The sequence below is a fragment of the Monodon monoceros genome, unplaced genomic scaffold (genome assembly GCF_005190385.1).
Source record: "Monodon monoceros isolate NGI ecotype Baffin Bay Population unplaced genomic scaffold, NGI_Narwhal_1 Super_Scaffold_4, whole genome shotgun sequence".
In the NCBI taxonomy this organism is placed as follows: domain Eukaryota; kingdom Metazoa; phylum Chordata; class Mammalia; order Artiodactyla; family Monodontidae; genus Monodon; species Monodon monoceros.
Window position 1 is genome coordinate 50,169,567 of NW_021703781.1, and position 12,610 is coordinate 50,182,176.

Below are 12,610 nucleotides of genomic sequence, written 5' to 3' on the forward strand. Positions count from 1 at the left end.
CACTGACAACAGATTCTCTCAGGTTTTGTTTGTCTGAAAACATTTTTATTATGCTTTTATTTTTCAAAGATAGATATATTTTTTTGGTATAGGATCCTAAATCAACAGGCTTTTTCCCCCATTATTTTATTATTGTTTTTCTTCCAGCAATTTAAAGGTTTTTCCATTGTCTTCTGACTTGCATAGTTTCAGGTGAGTCTGAACATTCAGGTCTCTCCTGAATATCCTATGTATTCAGTGAAGACTTTCCATTCTGGTTGGTGGGAATATGAATACTTCTCAGCCGTGGGTGAGCTCTGGACACTGTTTTGCTTACCATCCACAGTAATTGTTCTTTCCCCAGAAGTTGTTTTTTGCCCAGCCTTGTAGTGTTTCGCCTTACACATGTGCAGTTTGGTATTCAGCTAAAGACTCAAGAGGACTCCTGTGCAGATTTCTGGAGCTCTTTCTCAATGGAGTGCTTTTCTGCTACTCTGGCCCACAAATTCTGGCCCCCCTTGACCATTCCAACTAACAGCCAGGCTTTCTTCAAGTTTTCCTTTCCTGCACTGTATGTCCAGAACTGTCCCCATGCATAATAATGGGATGATCGATAGGCTCACGTTGTTTGTTACCCCTTTGGGATCCCAGAGGTTGTTTTCAGCAAGAAAGTTGGTATGAATTACCCAGTCCACCAAGTGGGAATCTACCTATCTTTCTGAAGAATTTTTTTGTCCAACATGTATATATTAGTTTTAGGAATGTAGATGAAAACCAAATACTTACTTGTTTCTAATTACATATTCAATTCACATATATAATAATATATTAAGAAATAGTGTCTTTTTATTCAGATCTGTTTGCATACATCTTTGATGTCAGTATGTTCAGCATCACTGACCACTTTTGTGGTCTTTAACCCCAGAGCACATCATCTTCACTTTCGTCAAAGTTGTAGGAGATATAGTGCTTTTTAAGTGTATTATCTTGTTACTAAAATTTTGTCTCAAGCCACAGGTTTCCAGATGCATTACATTTTTTCTTTTATTTATTCTATAAGTATAAAATGAAGATCTCTACAACCTAATCTCTTCCTGTATTGTTCTTTAAGGTAATGTTTAAAAGGCTCTTTATGATAGTTTGCAATTGAATGGTTATACCTCTGGGAATCCTTCATTACTTTATGTGCATTTTCTTCCTTTCCTTCTCCAATTTAACAAAGCCACAACAAAAAAACCTACTAAAAAAAAAAAATCACCTTCCAGGGGCTTCCCTGGTGGCGCAGTGGTTAAGAATCTGCCTGCCAATACAGGAGACATGGGTTCGAGCCCTGGTCCGGGAAGATCCCACATGCCACGGAGCAGCCAAGCCCGTGCACCACACTACTGAGCCTGTGCTCTAGAGCCCGCAAGCCACAACTAGTGAGCCCGTGTGCCACAACTACTGAAGCCGATGCGCCTAGAGCCCATGCTCTGCAACAAGAAGTCATAGCAGTGAGAAGCCCGTGCAGCACAACGAAGAGTAGCCCCCACTTGCCGCAACTAGAGAAAGCCTGTGCGCAACAACGAAGACCCAATGCAGCCAAAAATAAATAAATAAAATAAATAAATTTATTTTTCAAAATTATAGAAAAAGGTCACCTTCCAAACTAGTGTTGACTGAGAGAGTTTCAGGGTAATGCACCTTCTCCAAATAGTGCTTTGCTGTTCAAATTAATAGAGAGAAAGCACCCATAAAATGAGATGTTGTTAAGCAAATGTGCTTTCTCTTTTCTAAGAGATTATTTTGAGGAAAAACATCTTTTTCATTTATGTGAATCCAGTATTTCTTTGCCTTGGAATTGTAAGTAATTTTTTCTACTTTATGCTTGTGGAGATGACAGCAATTGCCAACCATCTTTTGGTCAGACTTAGAATTAATTGCCTGTTTGACTCAAATTTTCTTACAGTAGCTAGAATAAATTATCCTACAGATATTTGCCAGCCTGCCCCTAGCGCTGGTTTCACCTTCTGTTCTAGTTACCCCAGTTAAAGTAAACATTCCATAGAAAAATATTTTGAGTGGAAGATGAAGAATAAGTTAAATTAAAAAAAGAAACAGGCTTCATTACAATACCCCATAAAAATACGTTCCCTAAGTTAAAAGGAAAACTAAATGCCTCTTAACCTTTGGTAGGTAGCTCCCAACAACTTATGAAAATAAGTCAGTTAAAACTGGCCTTTGGAATTCCCTGGCGGTCCAGAGGTTAGTACTATGCGCTTTCACTGCCGAGGGCCTGGATTCAATCTCTGGTTGGGAAACTAAGACCACACGTGCCGCGCGACATGGCCAAAAAATATACCAACCAAACAACAACAACTGACCTTTGTTGGCAGGAAATGAGGTAGATCGATGTGATATTTTCAAACAGTGATTTGCTATAGCTAGCATTATTTACTGATTTCCTTGGACTATGATATTTCCAATTGCTTTTTAATATTGTAAAGTTTCTTTATAACTTATAAAATTTTCAATTTTTTGTTCCTTATTAAACTTCTATGGAAGGAATATACAGGGTATTTTTATGACATGACCCACACGGATTTAAAGTGAAAATGACTTCAGGAATTTCTCCCATGAGATATTATTTGGTTGTATTTTTAAATGAAGTCTTATTATGTATATCAACTACTTATCAATAACTTGAACACTGTTTTCTCTCTCTATTGCCTTCGACTCATCTAAGAATTATGGGATTTTCCTCACCTATAGGGATAGGCCCTAATTAACTTTAACTCATTGATAAAGCTTATTTTTCAGGTCATTGTGATTGTGTGTTGAATGGGGTGTTTCCTGGGACCTTCCAGGAAGGATGCTTTCTTTGTATTTTGTGAGAGCTATTATTGGAAGAGCAACTAGAGGATCTTTGAAAGTTATGCTATGAGGATGTGACAACTGGCTTTGCTACAGTCATTTCTCTGAGCAGCAAGCCAACCTCCAAATGAAGCCCACACATGGAGGAGGGCATAGCTGAGAGAGTAGTAGAGAAGTGGAGTCTCTGATTGGTGCTGTGAGCCTCTTGGTCAAACAGAGACCACAGTTAGCTAAACATATGGAATATTAGTCCTGTAGTCTGATACATTTGCCTAAATGTATTTGATATCACTTTGTGATTAATTTTGAAAATACTGATATTTAATATTTTACTACTTCTAATATAATTTGTAATTTTAATCATGTTAGAAGAGCACCTTAAGTTATTTGGCAATATTTAAGTCATTAAAGATGTATAAATCTATCCTACTTTCAGATAAGTATGGATTGATATCATGTTTTAAGCTTTTAAAATAATTATTCTCTAGAAATTTAAAGCATTTTTATGCTAAGCATCTGTGATAGAAAATACTAGAATACAGCTTCTTTCCTCTCTCATGTGAAGAATATTTGAGTGACAATACTTTTGTCTTGCCTTATTAAACGTGTACTTATTTAGTTAATTTTTAATAAAAGACTTTTCATTTTTTGTTCAGACTTTCAGTGGCTCTCCATTTTGTTCATCATGAATTCCAAATATTTTTGCCAGTGAAAGGCCCCATAATTTAGCCTATACTTTATTTCTCATCCTTTTTCATATTCAGTGAGATTAATGTGTTTCCCTAATCCATGCCTTCGCTTGCTCCCCCGGCATGTTCTTTCCAATCCTTTCTGTCTATGTAATTAATACCTATCATTTTTGCCCCAGTTCTGATGCCAACTCTTCAGTAAAATCTTTGTGAGTTATCCACCGTGACTATAAAATGATCTCTCTTACAAACAAGCTACTTTATTTCTTGCAAGAAAAGTCAAACAGTACTGAATAATTTAAAGTAAGACAAATGCACTTCATTTCTAGTCTAAGCCTCCAGAGGAAAACCCCTTATAGTTCAAATTCCTTGATATATTTCTATGTAAACTTGAGCATATATGACTTATTTGGTTATCACTTCTTTTTTTTTTTTTTTTTTTTTGCGGTACGCGGGCCTCCCACTGCTGTGGCCTCTCCCGCTGTGGAGCACAGGCTCCGGACGCGCAGACCCAGCGGCCATGGCTCACGGGCCCAGCTGCTCTGCGGCAATGTGGGATCCTCCCGGACCGGGGCACAAACCCGCATCCCCTGCATCGGCAGGCGGACTCTCAACCACTGTGCCACCAGGGAAGCCCAGTTATCACTTCTTTTGACTACCATATTGGAGAGTACAGTTCTATAGGCTTAATCATATTTGTTTGATTCTTCTTTTGGCAAGAATACTTCAAGAATGATGCTATGTACTTCATATTGCATCAGGAAACACATACTATCTGCTGGTCTTTTAAAATAATGTTTAGATGGATCAGTGATTGAGGTATTGTTAGCTTGATCTTCCCATTTTAAAGTTCCCTATCAGCCTCTCACTGAATGATTTCATCTATCTCATTATTTTAAATTGTCATAGATGGTTACTTGACTGTCTGCTAATACATAGTAAGATAATAGATCGTTAAAAGGCCAAGCTCTGGAGCCTACCCTGCCTGCAATTTATGACCTTTGGCAAGTGACTGCACATCTTTGTGCCTCAGTTTCCTCTACTGTGAGTTAGGTGCCTCACAAGGTTGTTTCAAGGATTAAATGTGTTAAGTGTTTAAAACAGTGCATGGTACATTGTGACAGTAAATGCTAGCTGTTATTAATATATTGATTTAGAAGTTTTTTGGGGGGTGGGATGAATTGGGAGATTGGGATTGACATATATACACTAATATGTATAAAATAGATAACTAATAAGAACCTGTTGTATAAAAAAATAAATAAAAAGAAAAAGTTTTATTTTGCTGTCCATGTACTGGCATTTGTTTGCATGGAACATGCTTTATTGGATAGTATTCATCGCATTCTGTCTGGCAGTGAGACCTGGTCACATTGTAGGAAAACAAAGTGCTGTTTAAGTTTAAGATAACAAACCTCATATGTATTTAGCTTCTATGGTTTTTAATAAGAAAAACATTAGCAGGAACGGGGATTTGTTATACTTGAGTTTGTAATAAAGAAAAGAAACATTGATCATAATTACATGTATATCCTAGATATTAGGAAAGAAAATTTCGAAAGAGAAAAGGGAATGAGTGACCCCATGGCTTTTGACACTGAAAGACTATGCAGTTCTTTGAAATGGGAATTAATAAAAATGAACATACACAGTTCTAAATAATTTGAGAAAGAAGTCTCTAAAAATCCAATGCAGTCATGCAAAGGAACTCTCAGATTAACAGCATAGATTTATTAGATGGAAAGGGAGATGTAAAACTAAAGACAGTTATAAAACAATAGTACAAACCATTATAAACAGTGGCAGGAACCATAAAGTAAGCTTGAAGTTTATAGAAAATGACTAAGACAACATAAACTTTTTAAATGTGATATCAATAAGATGAATCTTCAACAAGATTATCAGATTTTTAAGAGGGATGGAATCATCAGTTCATATTTCGCAGCTGTCAGATTCGGTAGGGAGAAACAGTCTTTGAGTTAGAAGAGATAATATTAATAAAAGAATTATAGGCCATGGTAGGAAAGCTGCTAGTTAGTAAGTGAAACATTTGACCACTTTAAGTGCATTTAATTTTCTTCATTTAAATTAATGTCTCCTCTAGAAGCCAGTGGGCTCGCATATCTACTCATGAAATCACTGAGTAATCTTTGAGAATGTCATGGCAAATATATTTGTTATCTGGAGATGATCACACACTAGCTTGACTTTCTTTTTTTTTTAGAAAGGGGAAAATGTGGGTTCTGGAAATTACAAGCCATAATCTTGTTAACTGATCTTTTGCAAATTTCTAGAAATAAATTTCAGCAGAAGCTTATGAACATTTATGAAAAATATGCTCAAATGTGGAAATTTAAATGTGTTCACCAAAAACATATGTTAAATTAACTTCACTTCTTTTAAGAGAATTATCAATTCAACTGAATGAGAAAAATACTGTAGTAATAGTCTTTTAATTTTAGTGAAGTATTTGACAGTCTTTGGCTGTATTTTTGGGTAAGATATGTTGGTGAATTATTGTTTCAATTTAGAGTAAGTAGGTAGATTTATAGTAGTTAGATTCAGAGTAGGTTGAAATCAAAAACCGGTGTTTGATTAGAGGTTCAGTGTCACCCTTGAGAGAGATCTTCAGAGCATTACAGCAGGTTTACCTATTTCTTGTGTCAACATTTCCATCATTGATCTTGGCTGAACGTTTAGAAAGTAGGCTTATCTGCTGTAGATTATTAAAAGCTGGACTTGGATAACTGATATCATAGAAAGTAAGCAGGAATATCTTTCTAAAACCTTACCTAATTAATCTAGTACATTTATATCTTCTCCTCTTTGAACATACTTTCATACTTTACATATAATATAAATTCATAGTTTATGTTGCTTCAGGGGGAAAAAAGTGACTTTTTTTGTCTACCTGATCTTTTTACCAAATTAATGTATGAATTGTATACCTTATTATAGCATAATATCTTTAATGATACAGATTTAATAATGCACACTGCAAATTGGAAAAGTTAGTTGCTGCATATGTATATTTTTGTCTACTCTAGGAATATGAAGCACGAACAGGGAGAACCTGTAAACCACCACCTCAGTCTTCAAGACGAAAGAATTTTGAATTTGAGCCACTCTCTACCACTGCCCTGATTCTTGAGGATCGACCATCGTAAGTATTTTAGTGATCATCAGGCACACTGTTTGAATTTTAAACTTTAATTTTTCTTATTATTATTTCATTTAAAAGATACCAAGAAATTAGATAAAGAAATGGGTTTGTTAGGGAAAATTATTTTTAATCCCAGAGATGAATCCTAACACTAATAGGGAAAAATTATTGATCTCCAAGCTTTATGCATATTTTCTAGAAATCTCTATGACCCAGTGTATGAAACATAAAATCTTGGCGTTTTATATCTGTTCCTATTTCAACCTTCCTCTGCCTTATCTTTTTTTTTTTTAATTGAAACATAGTTGATGTACAGTATTATGTTTCAGGGGGAAAAAAAGTGACTTTTTTGTCTACCTCATCTTTTTACCAAATTAATGTATGAATTGTATGTATTCTGTATTATAGCATAATATCTTTAACGATACAGATTTAATAATACAAACTGAAAATTGGAAAAGTCGCTGCATAAGTATATTTTTGTCTACTCATACTACTACATAATTATTTGACATTTACATACATTGTGAAATGATCACAATAAATCTAGTAACCAACCCTCCCGATATAAAGTTATTGCAATATTATTGACCATATTCCTTATGCTGTTTATTACATCGTTGTGGCTTATTATATAACTGAAGGTTTGTACTGCTTAATCCTTTTCACTTATTTTGCCAATACACACCCCCCACCTTATCGTCACGTGATAGAGCAGTTATTTTTCTTTTCTTGACATTTAATATGCACTTATGATGTATTTGTCCTTTTTGCCTTTTTCTTTTTCTTTTTTTTTTTTTTTTTGGCGGTACGCGGGCCTCTCACTGTTGTGGCCTCTCCCGTTGTGGAGCACAGGCTCCGGATGCACAGGCTCAGCGGCCATGGCTCACAGGCCCAGCTACTCCGCGGCATGTGGGATCTTCCCGGACCGGGGTACGAACCCGTGTCCCCTGCATCGGCAGCGGACTCTCAACCACTGCGCCACCAGGGAAGCCCTGTCCTTTTATGCCATGCAACTACTGACTGTCAACCAGTTGGTTTACTGTTATTAAGAATATATTCTTTTTAAAAATATTTATTTAGCTACATCAGGTCTTACTTGCGGCACGTGTGATCTTTTGTTGCAGCACGCAGGTTCTTCATTGTGGCATGCAAGCTCCAGAGAGCACGGGCTTGGTAGTTGCAGTGCGCGGGCTCTTTAGTTGTGGTGCACGGGCTTACTTGCCCTGCGGCATGTGGAATCTTAATTCCCTGACTAGGGATCGAACCTGTATCCCCTGCATTGGAAGGTGGATTCTTTTTATATATATATATATATATATATATTTTTTTTTTTTTTTTTTTTTTTTTGGCTGCATCGGGTCTTTGTTGCTGCGTGCCAGCTTTCTCTAGTTGAGGCAAGCTGGGGCTGCTCTTCATTGTGGTGTGCGGGTTTCTCATTGCAGTGGCTTCTCTTGTTGCGGAGTATGGGCTCTAGGCGCGGGAGCTTGAATAGTTGTGGCACACAGGCTTAGTTGCTCCGCGGCCTGTGGGATCTTCCCAGACCAGGGATCGAACCCGTGTCCCCTGCGTTGGCAGGCAGATTCTTAACCACTGCGCCACCAGGGAAGTTCCTGGAAGGTGGATTCTTTACCACTGGACCACCAGGGAGGTCCCTCACCTACATAATCCTTTAAGAGTAAGGCTTTTTCCTTTCTTTCATGTCTATGTTGACTTCTTCAGCCTTCAGTGAATTCTTTTACTTTCTGAATGCTTTTAAGACTTTCCTTTATGTGATTTTCATAAATTAGATTACGGTTGCTTTGGTATGGTTTTCTCATGTTCCATCTGTTTGGGGTTCATTGAGCTTAATGTGTCTGTGCATTTATAGTTTTGTATTGATTTTGGAAAAATTTTAGCCTTCGTTTCTTCAACAGTTTTTTGTTCTGCCCTCCCTCCTTTCTTCTGAGATGTCCATTAAACATGTTACTTGATATTTTTCCATGTCCCATAGCTCATTTGTGGTTTTGGGGGGGTATTCTTTCTCTCTATTTCATTTTGTATAGTTTTATATTATTATATCTTACAGTTCACTTATATTTTTTTCTTCTGCAGTATGTAATTTGCTGTCAGTCCCATCTTTGGAATTTATCATTTTAGAAATTTTCATCTGTAGACATTTGATTTGGATCTTGAGTTTCTCTTATCATGCTCCTGCTTTCTTCTACCTTCTTGAGTATATTTATAGCAGCAGTTTTATCGTCCTTGATTTATAATCCTGTTCTCTGACATTTCTGCTGATTGATATTTTTCTCATTATGGTTTGTATTTTCCTGTTTCTTTGCATCCCTGGTAATTTTTATTGGATACCAGCTATTGTATTTTTACATGGTTGGATATTGGACTTTCTTTTATTCCTTTAAATATTTTTTTGGTTTGGTATGCAATTAAGTTATTTGGAATTGGTTTGATCCTTTTGATATAAGCATTGTTAGGGTGCTTCCAGAACAGCCTTTAGTGTAGGGCTAATTTATCCTCACTATTGAGGCAATACCCTAAGGACTCTATCTGATACCCTGTCTATTAGGAGGTCTTTCTACTTTGACGGGTCAGTCCAGTTGATTTTGAGATTGTTCTGCCTATTTCTTGTGTTTCTTTCCCTGGCCACCATAGTTTAATTACACGCGTGCGTAGGGAAGTGTTCAGGCAAAGCCTCTGCAGCTCCCTTCTCTCTGTTACTCTGTTATGCAAATTCTGGCTGTCCTGAACTCCCCAACTTCAAACTCTATTTCCTCAACTCAGCAAGACTGGTGGGCTCTGTTTTGGCACTCTCTCCTACCACTGAGACCTGGAAACAGGCTGTTAGGTCAGGGATTTGCAGGGTTTCCTTGTTTATTTCCTTTCTCATAAGGACCACTGTCTTGTGCTGCCTGTTGTCCAATTATCTTAAAAACTGTTGTTTAATATATTTAACTCATTTTTCTAATTAATTAAGACAAGAGGATAAACCTGATCTCTCTTATTCCATTATGGCCTGAAACAGAAATCTTAACCTTTATTCCTCCCTGCTACAACATACCTGAGGAATCTAACTCCAGAAGAGAAGAAGTAGAATGTATAATTTGAAAGTTTGTCACATACCTTTTCCACCTAGCCTGTTGAAAATAATTTAAAAATCTAATTCCAAAAACTGGACCTTATTATGACATATTTGGATATGGTAATATTCAAATGTGTTTCTTCTTGCATAGTCATGTATCTAAATCACTGCCTCTGTGATTTAGTTTATAAACCAAAATATGGTGTATGCAAGTAACTGATTATCAAATTTTTATTCAGAATGGTATCTTAAATCTCTAGTAAAGTGGAAAGCATTTTTTGTTATAAAAATATACCTGCACTTACATTATGATCTAGGAATTCTGCTCTTAGGTATTTACCAAGAGAAATGAATGCAGATAGCCACACTTGAAATGAATATTTATAGTAGTTTTTATTCATAGTAGCACCTAACTGGAAACAATCTAAATGTCCATCCACATAGATAAATGGAACATTATTCACCAAATAAAAGGAATACATTACTAATACACAGAACAGCGTGGATGAATATCAAAAATATGCTGAGCCATAAAAAGAAACGAAATTGAGTTATTTGTACTGAGGTGGATGGACCTAGAGTCTGTCATACAGAGTGAAGTAAGTTAGAAAGAGAAAAACAAATACCATATGCTAACACATATATATGGAATCTGAAAAAAAAAAAAAGGTATGAAGAACCTAGGGGCAAGACAGGAATAAAGACGCAGACCTACTAGAGAATGGACTTAAGGACACGGGGAGGGGGAAGGGTAAGCTGGGACAAAGTGAGAGAGTGGTAGAGTGTATATATGGACATATATACACTACCAAATGTAAAATAGATAGCTATTGGGAAGCAGTCGCATAGCACAGGGAGATCAACTCGGTGCTTTGTGACCAGCTAGAAGGGTGGGGTAAGGAGGGTGGGAGGGAGGGAGACGCAAGAGGGAAGAGATATGGGGATATATGTATATGTATAACTGATTCGCTTTGTTATAAAGCAGAAACTAACATACCATTGTAAAGCAATTATACTCCAATAAAAACGTAAAACTATATATATATATATATATATATATATATATATATATGCTGAGCAAAAGAAGCCAGGCACAAAAGAATCTATACAAAATTCTTTAAAGGCAAGTGACTAATCTGTATTGATAGAAATCAGATATGTGATTGCTTAAGGTAGGAGGTAGGTAAGTATTAAGTGTAAAGGGGTCAAAAAGAAACTTTCTGGAATGATAGGAACATTCTATATCTTGATTGGTCTGTTGTTTGCACAGGTATATAAATTTGTCAAAACTCAACAAACAGTACTCTTAAAACATGTTTGTCCGTTTTGTTGTGTGAAATTATACCTCAAAAAAGTTGACTAGGGATTTCCCTGGTGGTCCAGTGGTTAAGACTCCACACTCCCAATGCAGGGGGCCTGGGTTCGATCCCTGGTCAGGGAAATAGATCCCTCAGGCTGCAACTAAGACCTGACCCAGCCAAATAAATAAATAAATATTAAAAAAAAAAAAGTTGACTAAAAAAAAAAAAACTATAGTAAGTGGGTTTAACAAATAACCTAGGATTTTTGGCTAAAATTGGACATGTTTAAATGCTATATAAACAAATATATATGATATATAAATTTATATACACACAAATGTATAACAAATATGAGCAACCTGGATTCTGATTCTTTTCTAAGATGCAGAGTTCTTTCCAACCTTATACTTTCTTTCTTTTTTTTTTTTTTTTTTTTTTTTTGCGGTACTTGGGCCTCTCACTGTTGTGGCCTCTCCTGTTGCGGAGCACAGGCTCCGGACGCGCAGGCTCAGTGGCCATGGCTCACGGGCCCAGCCTCTCCGCGGCATGTGGGATCTTCCCGGACCGGGGCACGAACCCGTGTCCCCTGCATCGGCAGGCGGACTCTCAACCACTGTGCCACCAGGGAAGCCCTTTATACTTTCTTAATGTATGAAATGTGAAGGTTGGGTTAGAAATTCTTTGTATCCAGCTATAAAAAGAAAAGAAGTCAATAAACTTAAGTTAGTCTTTTAAAAGTTGACGTAAAATTTGTTTTTCCTCAGAAATCTTCCTGCCAAATCTGTGGAAGAAGCTTTACGTCACCGACAAGAATATGATGAGATGGTGGCTGAGGCTAAAAAACGAGGTATAAAATTTAACTCTAATTGGTATATTTAATTTATTGGCATCAAAAGGAAATGAATTTCAGTAGGATGGAACATGGTGAAATTGACCAAGCCTGTCTTTAAGATGATGCTGATTTCTTATTTTTCTAACTAAATTTGTTCTTAAAGAGAAATAAAATGTCATTCTAGAATCACAGTTTTTCTATAAGTACTTTTACAAAACTATTATGAGGAGAAAGGCAGCAGACTATCTATGAGAGACTCTGTAATTGTGTCATAAACCTGGGACTACTAGTATCTTAATTTATAAATGAAGATATTATTCATGAATCTATTCCTGAAATAATTTTTACTTGTTTAAAACAGAAATTAAAGAAGCACATAAAAGAAAAAAAATAATGAAAGAACGATTTAAACAGGAAGAAAACATTGCAAGTGCAATGGTAATTTGGATCAATGAAATACTACCCAATTGGGAAGTAATGTAAGTAAGCAGACTTTTCCTGAATTTCAGTCTGTCTCCAAAGGTCTCGTTTCCAATTTTGTATTTTTATGACTTCCAGCATGTATCTTATGTTTTAGCTAAATTATACTATTAACCAATGTTTGAAAACTTTCATGCTTATCTCTGTGCTTTGCTTTTGTAAATCCCTGTCTCTAATGCCTACTTCCCTTACTGACCACCCTCTGTGCCTGTCAGAATTTTACCTATCATTTGA

General features: G+C 36.3%; 1 protein-coding gene across 3 annotated transcripts in view; it reads left to right on the forward strand.

The window, feature by feature from the left end:
* TBC1D12 (TBC1 domain family member 12) overlaps window positions 1-12,610 on the forward strand; it is a 124,963-nt gene that overhangs the window by 92,966 nt on the left and 19,387 nt on the right. For all 3 annotated transcript variants that reach the window (XM_029245443.1, XM_029245442.1, XM_029245444.1), the window contains 3 exons: window positions 6,569-6,684; window positions 11,829-11,911; window positions 12,258-12,375. In XM_029245443.1, coding sequence (XP_029101276.1) covers window positions 11,887-11,911; window positions 12,258-12,375 — 143 coding nt within the window. In that variant the 5' untranslated portion in view covers window positions 6,569-6,684; window positions 11,829-11,886. The remainder of the gene's footprint in view (window positions 1-6,568; window positions 6,685-11,828; window positions 11,912-12,257; window positions 12,376-12,610) is intronic.